Source organism: Mixophyes fleayi, chromosome 4 (genome assembly GCF_038048845.1).
Source record: "Mixophyes fleayi isolate aMixFle1 chromosome 4, aMixFle1.hap1, whole genome shotgun sequence".
Lineage (NCBI taxonomy): Eukaryota > Metazoa > Chordata > Amphibia > Anura > Limnodynastidae > Mixophyes > Mixophyes fleayi.
The window spans coordinates 20,899,317-20,913,612 of record NC_134405.1 but is presented as its reverse complement, the minus strand read 5'-3'; the positions used below and the strand labels follow the sequence as shown (position 1 = coordinate 20,913,612).

General features: G+C 37.4%; 1 protein-coding gene across 1 annotated transcript; it reads left to right on the top strand.

The window, feature by feature from the left end:
* Window positions 1-823: 823 nt before the first annotated feature.
* On the top strand, window positions 824-13,281 carry LOC142150528 (extracellular calcium-sensing receptor-like). Its single transcript, XM_075205724.1, has 6 exons — window positions 824-876; window positions 1,728-2,019; window positions 4,003-4,830; window positions 5,290-5,517; window positions 12,162-12,285; window positions 12,371-13,281. Exons 1-6 carry the CDS (start codon window positions 833-835, stop codon window positions 13,279-13,281), a joined length of 2,427 nt encoding a protein of 808 aa, XP_075061825.1. The 5' UTR covers window positions 824-832.
* Window positions 13,282-14,296: the final 1,015 nt, after the last annotated feature.

Here is a 14,296-nt window from a genome sequence, read left to right as displayed (position 1 = left end):
ACTATTTCAGAGCTAGAAGTGAGCAAATGTTCAAAAATATTCCTCCAGATAGTGGCCTTCCGAATTTGGACACTAAGGGGTATATTTACTATACTTTGGGTTTGAAAAAGTGGGGATGTTGCCTCTAGCAACCAATTGGATTCTAGTTGTCATTTATTTAGTGCTTTCTACAAAATGACAGCTAGAATCTGATTGGTCGCTATAGTCAACATCTCCATGTTTTGAAACCCGCAGTTTAGTAAATCTAGCCCTAAGTTTCTTGCCGGCGGATTTTGGTTTAATTGTTCTCCAGTCCTGTACCAACAACACCCAATAGCAGAATGAATTATCCATTGTCAACACAGCTCTATTCATAGACATAGGTACAGTGCCAAATGGCCATACTGCTGAATGGTGAAGCGAAACCACAACTCCAAAATTGAATCGCCAAAACTTTGCATTTATGCAAAACAGCCTGTTCAACCGGAAAACTTGTTTTGCGCCAAGTTTCTCCACAGCTTTACTCATCTCCATCAGAACATTTCTGGGTCTTTAAGTAAGATCCTTTCGAGCACTATCTATAGGGCGATATAATCTATTACACCCAAGTAATACAGTATATTTTCACCTCTTCTTCTGTTACACTCCATAATTTTGTCATTAGCATCCCACCCTCTTTTACAGGTTAATGTCTCATCTATACAGAACACTCTGGCACCTTGTGGTAATCTATCATGTTCCTGCCTCCTACTCGGATGGTAAATCCGCAGACGTGGACCTCGGTGGGGTTTTGGTAAATGGAGATGTACTTATAGGCGGAGTAATTCCTCTCCACATTGACAAACTTTACCCAATGGTCAACTTTCAGGAGAAACCCCCACCAGATGTCTGCACAATGTAAGGCTTACTAGAAGGTGGTAAAATGCACATACCTGTACATTATAAAGACAGGGATTACGTACATGTAGAACAAGGTTTCTGATAAAAAAAAATGGGAAAATAGAGAACTGAATACAGACAGACATAGTAAATTCAGTATATTTCTCATTATGTTTAATTTAATTTTTAATGGGGATGAGACAAAAAAAAACTATTTAAAAAAAGTCATAGGGGTAGATTTACTAAACTGCGGGCTTGAAAAAGTGGAGATGTTGCCTATAGCAACCAATCAGATTCTAGTTATCATTTATTTAGTGCATTCTACAAAATGACAGCTGGAATCTGATTGGTTGCTATAGGCAACATCTCCGCTTTTTCAAACCCGCAGTTTAGTAAATATACCCCACAACTTTAGAAAAATAATAATGAAAATTCCACCCTTATACTCAGTGTCAATCACTTGATTTCAGTAAAATATTCTTTTCATATGGTGTATTAAAATAATGTGTACTCCATATTTAAAACGACTTTCTATAAAAATATTACCATTCAACACTAAAAGGCAGTATGACTACCAACATCTCCAAGTCCAAAAGTCCAAAAGTTTATTAAGCCAATTTTGATGTTCCAAAAGGGATAACCAGGCTACCACACATGGTAGATTTTTAGTAGATGGCACCGATTTTGTTTATCATGTTATTATAACAGAAAAAATGATTCCCAACTTCTCGTTCAACAGTTGGGTCCGACAAGTGAACATTCAAAACAATTAGATAATAGGATCAAACATTGTTCTCTGTGCAGGAGACACCTTACCACTACTTTCCACCCACAACAGTCTGGATGATTCCATCATCTCTTGGTTTCAGGTTCCGCTTTGAACACTACCAGCAGTTTCAGGCCATGAGGTTTGCTGTGGATGAGATCAATAGAAGTGCTGAGCTTCTCCCAAATATCACCTTGGGTTTCTATGCTTACGATTCATGCGCTGTACTGCAGAGGGAGCTAGAGGGCACGTTGTGGATGCTGACAGGTCTTAATAAAGCCATACCCAATTACTGTTGTTATGAGAGTCCACCTCTGGCTGCCATCATCGGTCACTCATCGTCCACTTACTCCATCCTCATGGCTCATATTTTAGGATTATACAGATACCCTCAGGTAAGGCTCACTGAGCGCTGTCCATGGTGCTGAATGTCAGAACCATTCAGGACTTGCTATCATGCTGTCTTTACCTGAAACAAAGAACCACAGAAGATATCTCTGTGTTGTTATGTTGACAGTGACATTATTTTGTGTTAAACACTGTTTATTGTACAATGGCAAACTTGTTTGGTTTGACACACAGCTTGACTAAAAGGGCCTTCTACGTTCAATTAATCATGTAATATAATATGTAAGGTTTTTTACCTTATCTTATTGTTAAGTTGATTGTGTTCCCATTTGGACACCATTCAAAGTAATGGAGAGAATGCAAGACTAGCCTTTCTTCTAAAACATGGAGGACTTTGATTGGTTTCTTTGAAAAAATATATCAGAGCAATCACGACACCTGTAATACTACTGAGGGAGGTACATCAGGAGTTACAGCCTATATCCCTATATCTTCAATTACATCATATATATATATATATATATATATATATATATATATATATATATATATATTCTGTATCAGGAGAGATATTTGAGATAATCTAACTGTATATCCTATATTGCAATATAAAAATGTGGCTTTCAATTTTGGTTTATTCGGTTGCTACTATTTGCATAGGTACCAATTACCCACAAGGGGTTGAGTTCGGCGCTGTTGGGGATAGCAGAGTATATAATAAAAGGAGTATTATTAAAGAATATTGAAATCTGTCCAAAATACAATAGAAAATAAAAGTAAATTTCAGCTAATATGAATAACAATAATGACAATATCATTAATAATAGAAAAAAAATCATGTTCTGTAGAATAACTATCCCCCCTGCAGCTCATTCAGGGTCTATTGGCACCTTTACATAAAATCCACTCCATTTGCATAGGTGCGCCTAGATTTTAGCCAAGCTAGTTGACACTGTTTGTGGAGGAGCAGATGTTAGCATGGACAGAGGATGAGGTAGCAGAGTGTGGGCATTCCCACCATAGAATATGTGCACTGCCCTGCCAGTTTTTGCATGTGAGATTATTTCAAAGAGATAAAGGGTTAAAGTTGTTACATTTTAAGGGTGCTCCTTGCTTGGCGGAGGGGAGCATGGCCATTCCTACCTTACGTAATGAGTCGTGGCAATCTTTGGGTCTCACACCATAATTTAAATGGGACCTGTTTTGTGCCTCCGTATTAAACTTTTGCAGATAAGCACATTTGTAGGGATACTTCAAGCAATTTAGTAAAAAGCTTCAGGAACACAAAATCGCCACACGTTAATACTGAACATTGTTTTAGGAGAAAAAAACAGACGCTTTTATTTAATGAAAGTGGTGAATCTAAAGTTATGGGAGTTTGTAGATTGATGTGATGTTTACACTTTTGCACAGGACATCACTGGAAAGGTTTCTGCCTTTGCAGACATGTCTGTTGAGTGGACCACCCAGCTGTACCAGTTCAAGGATGAAGGATGTGTTTTGTAGTACCTGTAGTGTGCACTTCATAAATAAAGCCCGTTGACTACACAACATTTTTCCTGAGCCTCTCCAGACACCCACACTCACACCCATTGGATTGGCCATGGCTCCTGGCTAATCAGTGGACTTTGCTGGGCAGGTTTCACATAATAACACTCCATTTGGTGAAAGGTCCCAACTGAACCATTACTACTACCAAAAGTTGGCAACGACTTTAAAAATATATTTTTCTATGAAGTACAATACGTATAATCCAGAAAAACTTGTAAACCATGAGCAATGATAGCAACAGCAACCCCACAAAGCTTGTAATATCAACTTGCATGTAACTCAAGCTATCCTTTATGTTGACTTTTCAAATTAAATGATTGAAAAATCCAGTACCCACTTTAGCTGCAACAAGACATCAATATAAAAATTAAACAGATAAAGTTAATTATGAAGTTTCTATATTTAAACATTGTTAGGCTTGATTTAGCCTTTATACATGTTTTTTAAGCACAGTGTTTTAAAAACCTTCTACCCAACAGATCAGCTATTTCTCAACCAGCTCTCTTCTGAGTGACAGAACACAATTTCCTTCCTTCTTCAGGACTGTTCCGAGTGATGCTTTCCAGTCCCAAGGGCTAGCAGAAATGGTCAAATATTTTGGATGGACATGGGTAGGTCTTGTTGCTTCTGATGACGACTATGGCCGAGAGGGCATCAAGGTCATTAAACAGGTGGTTGCTAGATCTGGAGCCTGTGTGGCCTTCACAGAATACATGGCAAGTGTCTTCTCCTACAAGAACATCCGTAACATTGCTAAGGTCATTCAAATGTCCACTGCTAAAGTTGTGGTGGCTTTCTCTACAGATATCTATCTCATTCCGTTATTAGAAGAGATGCTGATACAAAAAGTAACTGGAAAAATATTTGTTGCTAGTGAAGCTTGGTCTATCTCAAATGTCCTCTCAGTAGATAAATATGCTCCAATTCTTTTTGGAACCCTTGGTTTTGCATTCCACAGCTCAAAGATCCAAGGGTTTCAAGAATACCTCAACAACATTAATCCGTATCACATTCCAGGCACTAAGTGGTCGAAGATATTCTGGGAAGAGGCTTTTGGATGCACATTTCTTACACAAAATAACTTCACTCACACAGTGAATGGTTTTAATGTATGTACAGGAGACGAGGACCTATTGAGCATTCATAACCTCTATAATGATGTGTCAACTTTAAGAACCTCCTATAATGTTTACACTGCTGTGTACATGATAGCAAAAGCTCTTGATGACCTAAGATATTGTAAAGACCTGGATGGTCTTTCCAGTGCTAGGAAATGTACAGACTTATGGACATTTAAACCATGGCAGGTAATATTACCAATTTATAGAAAAAAAAATAGCTAAAACATTATAAATGATAGCATTAAGCGCACACTGATGTGGTGACCTCTAACAAGGTGTTTTTAGTTTGTACACAGGTGTTTGAGCATACACCAGAGGTATCCACTCCATTTTTCTGTTCATGCTGTAAAATCTTTTCTAAGTCCCGTGTATACACTATTTTGTTTATTATAGGGATCCACAATAAAAAAAAATTAAATTAGTTTGAGAATCAACTAATGTCTTAAATATGCATACAGAAGCAAAACACTTACTAGAGCTGCTGATTGCAGCATTGAGGGCAATGGTAGAAAATAGAGACAACTCTTTTTAGGTAATGTATAAAATATAGTTGTTGTTGTTGTTAAAAACAACTGAAAGTGAACTGTACAGTCACAGTCCACAATAATCAGACTTGTGTCCATATACATCCTTTTCTTCCCACAGCTCTTGCACTATTTTAGGAAAGTTCGAGTAGAACTCGGTAACAAAAGAGAAGTTTTCTTCGATGAGAATGGGGATCCACCAGCGATTTATGATGTTGTCAACTGGCAAAGGAGATCAGATGGTTCATTGACCCAACTGAAAGTCGGAAGTTATGATACTGTGGCTTCATCTGGCGATATTTTTACCATCAACACAAGTTTATTGTGGTGGGCAGATGGTGGCCATGAGGTAAATTGTAATACTTTTTGATTAATATCAAAACAGATGGTCCAAGTAATATAGGTATTGAATGCTAGGTATGGGAGGTCAGTTATAACAAGCAGGGAAGCAAATGATAACTGTAAAATTGTCCATTTACAAAATAAATCACCTATACTTATGTTTGCCATGCAAGCTTAGAAAAAAACTTTATTGACCCCCCAAAATTGCAATTGGACAAATTCCCTGGATGAATCACCCCCATACATTCCTCAACTAATTATAGCTACAGATACCATTTCATGTAAGAAATACATTCAATACATTTTTAATTCTGCTAATGATTTTGCCATCACCCCCTTTTATGGTAAGATATTCCACAGCTTAATCACCTTTACAGTAAAGAATCCTTTCCTACGCTGATGGTAAATAATTATTTCTTCCAACCAATTCTCTATCCATGTTTATTGCAGATGAGCGGTTTAGATTCAAGAAATCCATCAGATCCGAGATTTGGGGTTCCGAGTGAAACTGAGTCATGACACGGTTTTGCACACCAATTTCGGATCTCAAGATGAGGCAAAACGTGATTTCTGGGAAAATATTGATGCAAAACTCACAAGAGTTTATAACATATATATATATATATATATATATATATATAGCCTGCTTGTTTTCTCATTTGCCATTTTAGAACAGGCAGTGTGTATGGAGTAAGCCCCTTAGATTGTACGCTCCCTTGAGCAGGGCCATCTCTCCTCCTGTTTCCACCACTTCTAACTCTGCTCTCCAGCTACCTAGCCCTCCTCCTCGAGGACCCTCTACCCCCTGTCCCCTCTCGCTCCCTCCTCTCCTCTCTGTGGATCTCCCCGTCATCCGCGCCCTCCCTCTTGGGCTCCGTCGTATGAGGATCTTCCCTCTCCCCTACCCCGCCCTCTCTAGCTGTGCTTTGAGCTCACTGAGTTACTGTGCTTATTGTTTACTATACTGTGCTGTCTCTCCTTGTATTGTAATCATTTGTCCCTGTAAGGCGCTACGGACACCTAGTGGCGCCCTATAAATAAAAATTAATAATAATAATAATAATAATAATAATGGAGGATGTTAGACGCAGTGCTCTGTTCTGAAAATAGCAACCAGACTGAAAGAGGGACAATAGAATAGTTGTGATTATTGTAAAGCAGTTCTGTAGGGATCAGTCATCTAAAATAGTTTGCTGATCAATTTTGTTGTTAATTTCAGTCTGTCAGAGTTTAGGCAGAGTAGTGGCTACTGGTTATTATTAACGTGTGTTATGACAATTAGCGGCAGAACCCAAAAAACAATTACATTTATTTCTTTTAAAAAAATTAAGTTTTTTTAGTGAAAGTAAATCTTGTGTGGGGCAGTGATATCTGTATTATGTGGGAAAAAAGGGTGTTTGAGCGCAAGAGTTTTTTCAGGGCATTTTTGACATTCAGTGGTCACAGGTAGAACATTGCAGCGGCTGCAAAACAAAAACGTCATCTGCCATGCCACCAAGCAAAGCAAGCCCATTAAATAAATGAAACAACAGCAAAAATTTAGTGTAAAGTACAAGAGAAAAAAACGCTATGTACACACTAAATTTGGAACATTAAACAGAACATTAGACAGAATGCATCATAGAGAGTGAAGAGGCAGTAACTGTCAGATGTCTTTCGATGGACGGAGGCATCATATTTAGACAAGTACACTAGATACCCAACTGTAAAGCACTACGTAATTTGCGGTCACTCTCTAAATAAATGTTGATGATGACATACAAAGGTGGCCTGCACTCATACTAAAAACTTCAAAGACTAGTACTGTGCAAATCTTGTTGGGCAGAGCATTCAGCTGTAACCAAAAGGAGCTTTCAAATATCTTGTTTTACTTACATGCTATGTGTAAGGTAGATCTGTGCTGTAATGCTGGGGAATTGTAGGGTGGGGTGCTGTGTATGGAGTGTGTAAGGATAAAACAATTATTTTATTAGCTAAATTAAACAACAACAAAAATTTAGCGTAAGACACAGGAGATAAAAACACTATGCACACAGTAAATTTGGAATATTAGACAAAACTTGCCTTTAGAGCTATTGCGGCTTTAAATTTACCATGCAAGGCTGGAGGATATTGGCGATTTGCAAAAATCGCTATTTGATATATTTATCCCATGTGTTCACTCTGCAATCATTCTAGAAATGTCCCTTTCCGTATATAAGTGATCGATCACCCAACCAGCAGTCAGTTGGCAGTTGAGCGGTTCTCATGTTTCTTGCTTTTTGTCCATGTAATATATTTGTATACATGTAATTAGTGTAAATAAGTTATATATGGAATGATTGTAGTGACAATTTGTATATACAGAGGGTTTTTAATGTAAGAATAAAGTCAATTGGGAACAAATAATTCTCCCACCATTCCATATCAAGCTAATGAAACAATTTATTAAGGCCTTCGACAAAGATGGTGATTGCTTTAAATACATTTGTAGATCGTTACCTGGACTAAAAATGGAAAAACTAAAAGGAACATTTGATGACCCTTAAATGTGTAATTTGCCAAGAACTTCTTGGGTAACCACAAGTCAGACAATTATGTAGAACTGGTGCAAAACATGCTCACAAACTTTAAAAATGTGGGTACTGATATGAGCATAAAGGTACACAATCTCCATATCCATGTACACAGATATCCTGATCAACTTGGGGATTTAAGTAAGGAACATGGGGAGAGGTTTCACAAAGATATAAAGGTGATGAAGGAAAGGTGTCAAGACACATGGGACAGAAACATGATGGTAAACTATTGCTGGAGCCTCCAACATGAGTGTCCTGATAGCTTACTATGTTTATCTGTTACTATACTGAAATAAAATGCCATTATGTATTTTATATGGTTTCTTTTATATGATTTGAGACAATTTCAAAGCGATTTGTAAGCAGGCTCTGCCTGCCATTAAATTTTTGCCATTTTTATGTTTTGCAATTGGGTACCAATTGTCTAAAAAAATTCAAGCCAATCTAGTAAATCCGAAGTCATATTCAGAATCAGCCCCACAAAGTTAACCAAAAATCAAGCTATCATGATTAGCAGTAAAATGATTATTGACCAATGTAATATATATATATATGTTATATTAGTGAAGGGTAAGACATATGTAAAACAGACAGTTCAAATAAGCCAATAGGTAACCTTCCCACTCCAGTAAGTATGTATAACTAACAGTGATCCAGATTTGCTTACCAAAAACATCTGTCTTGACATGTATATCTACATCAAGTTACCATGTATATCTACATACTATTGTCAAGTTTGAGAGTGAAATGTCTGTTGACTCGTCCGTTTGGCTAAGATCAAGTGTAGTATCTGACCTAGTATGGTTGGATCGGGATGCCGTGAATGGGTGGTTCTCCTTGATGCTGGAAGACCAGTGATGTTTGAAGCCCAAGGTGCCTGTGCCTCCGTGGCACAGGGCCTGTAGGTGACCTGAAAATGCAATGTTGGTAGGCCTGGAACCCTCACCTTACACAACTCCAAGATAAAGAACCATATAGACTGGCTAATTATTTTTTGAATTGAATCGGAGAAAGCAAATGCAATAATGGCAGTTTTACAAAATCTTTCATTAAGATGAGTCTGGACACAAGACCTCAACCATGGACAGTATACATTTAAAAGATGTTGAGAGGGTACAATGTTAAATGGTGCATGTCAATATGGCATTGTCCTTGAACTCAGCCATCCATATGTTGAAAAGGATGTACATATTTTAACAACCCAAGCACTTCAGTGACCGGGACTGCCACTTTTGTGGCTGAAGTGCTTGATTTGTTTGGGCCTACTTAAAAAACAACATTTTGGTTGTTCAACTGGAGAATAGATAGGGATGTAAACAAATGGTTCATGGGCATTTGGATAACAGTGGTCACTGGTCATCTTCCTCAATGGTGACACATGCCAATGTTATCATTATCCTCATAAAAGATGTCTATATCAACTACATTTTCATTTTAATAGAAGAAGATACACCAAGTAGGTAACTGTTAGGCAGAATGTGTGACACATTAGAAAGGGTCAGCTGCAATACATTGGAGAGGGTCAGCAGCAATATATTGGAGAGGGTCAGAAGCAGTAGATTTTAGAGGGTCAGCAACAGTACATTAGAGAGGGTCAGCAGCAATACATTGGAAAGGGTCAGCAGCAGTTCATTGGAGAGGGTCAGCAGTAATACTTTGGCAAAAAATTTGGGAAAGTTTGGACAGCTGTGAAGAGATCATTACAACATAGACTGTAAATGACTTAATGCTATAAAGAGTAATATAGGTGCAAAAACAGCTCAAAATCATATAACTTAACCTATTTTTCACAATTTTTAATTAAATGCAGGTCCAAAACCAAAACCTTTCCTGATGTTTAGGCAAAACCTGCATCAAAGCTTAAATACAAAAACATTTTAAAACCAAAACCACATCCAAAAGCAAAACACGAGGGTCAGCAGACATCTCTAATGTATATACTTTCCCCCAGACCCTGACAGTAGATTGTGGTTGTGCAAAACTGCAACTTGTCAGTTTTATGTGTGGCTTGTGAGATTTACTAAAGGCAAAACCACACATCAAACTGCATGATCATAAAGCTCCGGTTTTGAAACCACCATCCCGATTTTCACACATATAAAGAATAGAAATTGTGTATTAAACTGTGATTTGTAAAACTACATGTCAAAAGACCAGAAAAAAGGACGTTTTTTTTAGGTATAGTTCTTATAGGTGAGATTGCTCAAACAACATCTGAACTATCAGAACAGAAAACAAAAGAATGCAAGTATTTGTTAGAGTCAACATTGATTAATTATATACAATAATTTATTTAATAAGTGCCCAGTATTAATCTATTATTTTAATAAGAAACCTATATAAAATTATTTTGTTATGGGGGCTATATTATTTTATTATAGTGACAATATAAATGTGTTAAATGATTATATTGATGTTGGGGGCAACTCTTATTATTTTAAGATGGAAGCACCATTTTTAGTACACACTTGTGGTACTACAAGGGCCAGCATGCAATTGCTTTCACGAAATCCAGTAAAAATCACTATAGCACTACCTGCTTGAAACTTCTCTCCTCCTAAAAACAGTCATAACTGTTAAGTATCATTGGCCCTTCATAAAACCATGTTGACGCTAACACTATTTTCTGCATGTTTCAGAATCATATCCCTCCTACAAATAATTTGCCCACAACAGAAGATATAAGAAATAGTGTTCTGATAATGACTGAGCTTATTTCCTTTCCATCAAAAGAATTGATGCCATTTGGGCCAGGTGCTTAATCTGTTCTAATTTAATTTAAGTATAACTGCACCTCGTCCTGTGTTAGACAAGTCACATTTAATAGTATAAATAGGCTATTATTACACATTTTTTTTCCTAGTATTTTCCCTTGTTTGTGAATACAGATTAAAAACATATTTAGAAAATTAGCTTACTGCTTATCTTCTACAATTATGTTTCCTAGTTTATAATTTAGTGGCCAAATAAAGTTTTATTTCTCTTGCCATTTATGTATTTAAAATATATTTTGGGATTTGATGTGTTGTCCACAGCAAATCATTGTTCAGCTTCAATCTTTGCTGACCTGATTTCCTTTTTACATAGTTTGCTACTTACCAGGTATTTCAGAGCCTATGTATTTTCAGAACCTCAAGGGGAAACATAGACCCTAAAGGGGAAATACAAATGACATTTAAATGACTACATCTTTACCTTTATTATTGACTTATTTTTATTGTGGTAAAAATGTTGTTGTTAAAGAGTATGTAGAAGCCAGAATATTTATTTACATGTTTCAAACATATTATTTGATCTATATGCTTTTATTTAAGACTACACTTTCTCAGTCCATGAGCTTTAAAGTTTCTCTGAGCTGATTAAACCTTGCAGATTTAATTGTCATATTTTTGTAACTCAATTACAGAAGGTATTATCATCATGATCAACGGCACTAATTCCGCAGCATTGTACAGAGAACTCATTCACATCAGTCCCTTCCCCATTGGAGCTTACAGTCTAAATTCCCTAACATACACACACATAGACAGAGACAGAGAGAGAGAGAGAGAGATACTAAGGTCAATTTGATAGTAGCCAATTAACCTACCAGTATGTTTTTGGAGTGGGGGAGGAAACCGGAGCACCCGGAGGAAACCCGTGCAAACACAGGGAGAACATACAAACTCCACACAGATAAGGCCATGGTCAGGAATCAAACTCATGACCCCAGTGCTCTGAGGCAGAATTGCTAACCACTAAGCCACCGTGCTGCCCCATTATTGAAACTCTAGTCAGATGTTACAATGTAGGGATCACTATTCCCTAAATGCCCCCTCATCTGTACATTAGATATAATATCTGGTCTTTTTCATAGTACCAGGTGCAACAGCACTCTCCCTCTGGTTGATTCTTCTTTTAATGTGAAAGGTAGCTGTCTTTTAAAAGAGATAAAAATTGTTTTCCTTTCTCAGAACCACTAGCTTAAATGTAGCAATTGTTTCAGAACTCAAATATGGTATTATAATATTAGTTTAGTGAAACTGACCCCCAAAAAAACACAGACTGTATTGGTAGAGTATATTTTCACATTAAATTTCAAATTTCCACCCAGGTTCCCTCTTCATCTTGTAGTGAGAGTTGTCCCCCAGGATTCAGAAAGGCTGCTCGTAGAGGTGAACCTATTTGCTGCTTTGAATGTGTATCTTGTGCTCAAGGAGAGATTTCTAACCAAAATGGTGAGAAGATTTATGAGAAATTAATGTTTGATGTTCAGAAAGCCATGTTAAATTAATATGTTTACAATTGGCCTCTATCTTTCAGACTCCTTAGAGTGTTCCAAGTGTCCATGGGACATGTGGCCAAATGTTCAAAAAGACAGCTGTCTAGCAAAACCCATTGAGTTTCTTTCTTATGATGAACCATTAGGAATAATTCTTCTGGCTATCAGTGTTTCCTCCTCTACAATTCCAATTTCTATCTTTAAACTTTTCATTCACTACAAGTCTACACCGATTGTCAGAGCAAATAACTATTCATTGAGCTGTATTCTCTTGGTGTCCTTGTCCTTCTGCTTTCTATGCTCTTTGGTTTTCATTGGATACCCTCAACCTGAGAAGTGTCTTCTGCGTCAGGCAGCATTTGGAATGGTGTTTGCCCTTTGTATTTCCTGTATCTTAGCCAAAACCATCATGGTAGTTTTTGCCTTCATGGCAACCAAACCAGGAAGCAGTCTAAAAAGATGGACCAATCCTCAAGTGTCATACCTGATCATCATATTTTGTTCTCTCCTACAATTCCTTTTGTGCATCAGTTGGATTGTTGCTGCCCCTCCTTTTCCACAAAATAACACTGAAAGCCAACCTGGAATTATCGTTGTTGAATGTAATGAAAACTCATCCACTGCTTTCTGGAGCATGTTGGGATATCTTGGTCTATTGGCCTTCATCAGTTTCATTGTAGCCTTCTTGGCCAGGAGACTCCCTGATAACTTCAATGAGGCCAAGTTCATCACCTTCAGCATGTTGGCCTTCCTCAGTGTCTGGATATCTTTCATTCCAGCATCTCTCAGCTCACAGGGAAAGTATACAGTGGCCATGGAGATATTTGCTATCCAGTCATCAAGCTGGGCCCTTGTTATCTGTATGTTTCTACCTAAATGTTTTATTATATTGTTCCGACCCAACATGAACTCCAAAGAAAATGTCTTGGGTAAAAACAAAGGTCCAAAATAGAACCCAATCTATAGAATGTGCATTGAATTATTTTAAACAAATCAAATTGAAGCTAATAATAAACAAAAAGTTAAGTGTATAACATTATGTCTAATGTATTTATTATTCTATATATACAGTCAGGTCCATAAATATTGGGACATCGACACAATTCTCATATGTTGGGCTCTATACACCACCACAATGGATTTGAAATGAAACTAGCAAGATGTGCTTTAACTGCAGACTTTCAGCTTTAATTTGAGGGTATTTACATCCAAATCAGGTGAACGGTGTAGGAATTACAACGATTTTTCTATATGTGCCTCACACTTTTTAAGGGACCAAAAGTAATGGGACAATTGACTCCAAAGCTATTTCATAGACATGTGTGGGCTATTCCCTCATTATTTCATCATCAATGAAGCAGGTAAAAGGTCTGGAGTTGATTCTAGGTGTGACATTTGCATTTGGAATCTGTTGCTGTCGACTCTCAATATGAGATCCAAAGAGCTGTCACTATCAGTCATTAGGCTAAAAAATCAAAACAAACCCATCAGAGAGATAGCAAAATCATTAGGTGTGGCCAAATCAACTGTTTGGAACATTCTTAAAAAAAAGAACGCACCGGAGAGCTCAGCAACACCAAAAGACCAGGAAGACCACGGAAAACAACTGTGGTGGATGACAGAAGAATTTTATCCCTGGTGAAGAAAAACCCCTTCACAACAGGTGGCCAAATCAAGAACACTCTCCAGGAGGTAGGTGTATATGTGTCAATGTCAACAATCAAGAGAAGACTTCACAAGAGTGAATATAGAGGGTTCACCACAAGATGTAAACCATTTGTGAGTCACAAAAACAGGAAGACTAGATTTGAGTTTGCCAAACAACATCTAAAAAAGCCATTACAGTTCTGGAGCAACATCCTATGTACAGATGAGACAAAGATCAACTTGTACCAGAGTGATGGGAAGAGAAGAGTATGGAGAAGGAAAGGAACTGCTCATGATCCAAAACATACCACCTCATCAGT

What these genes read in the sequence shown, in the direction of transcription:
- LOC142150528 (XM_075205724.1), top strand. Translation starts at nt 833, where the DNA reads ATGGTCAACTTTCAGGAGAAACCCCCACCAGATGTCTGCACAAT. An exon ending in CCACCAGATGTCTGCACAAT is followed by an intron (nt 877 to 1,727) that starts GTAAGGCTTACT and finishes TCTTGGTTTCAG; the next exon opens with GTTCCGCTTTGAACACTACC. An exon ending in GATTATACAGATACCCTCAG is followed by an intron (nt 2,020 to 4,002) that starts GTAAGGCTCACT and finishes TCTACCCAACAG; the next exon opens with ATCAGCTATTTCTCAACCAG.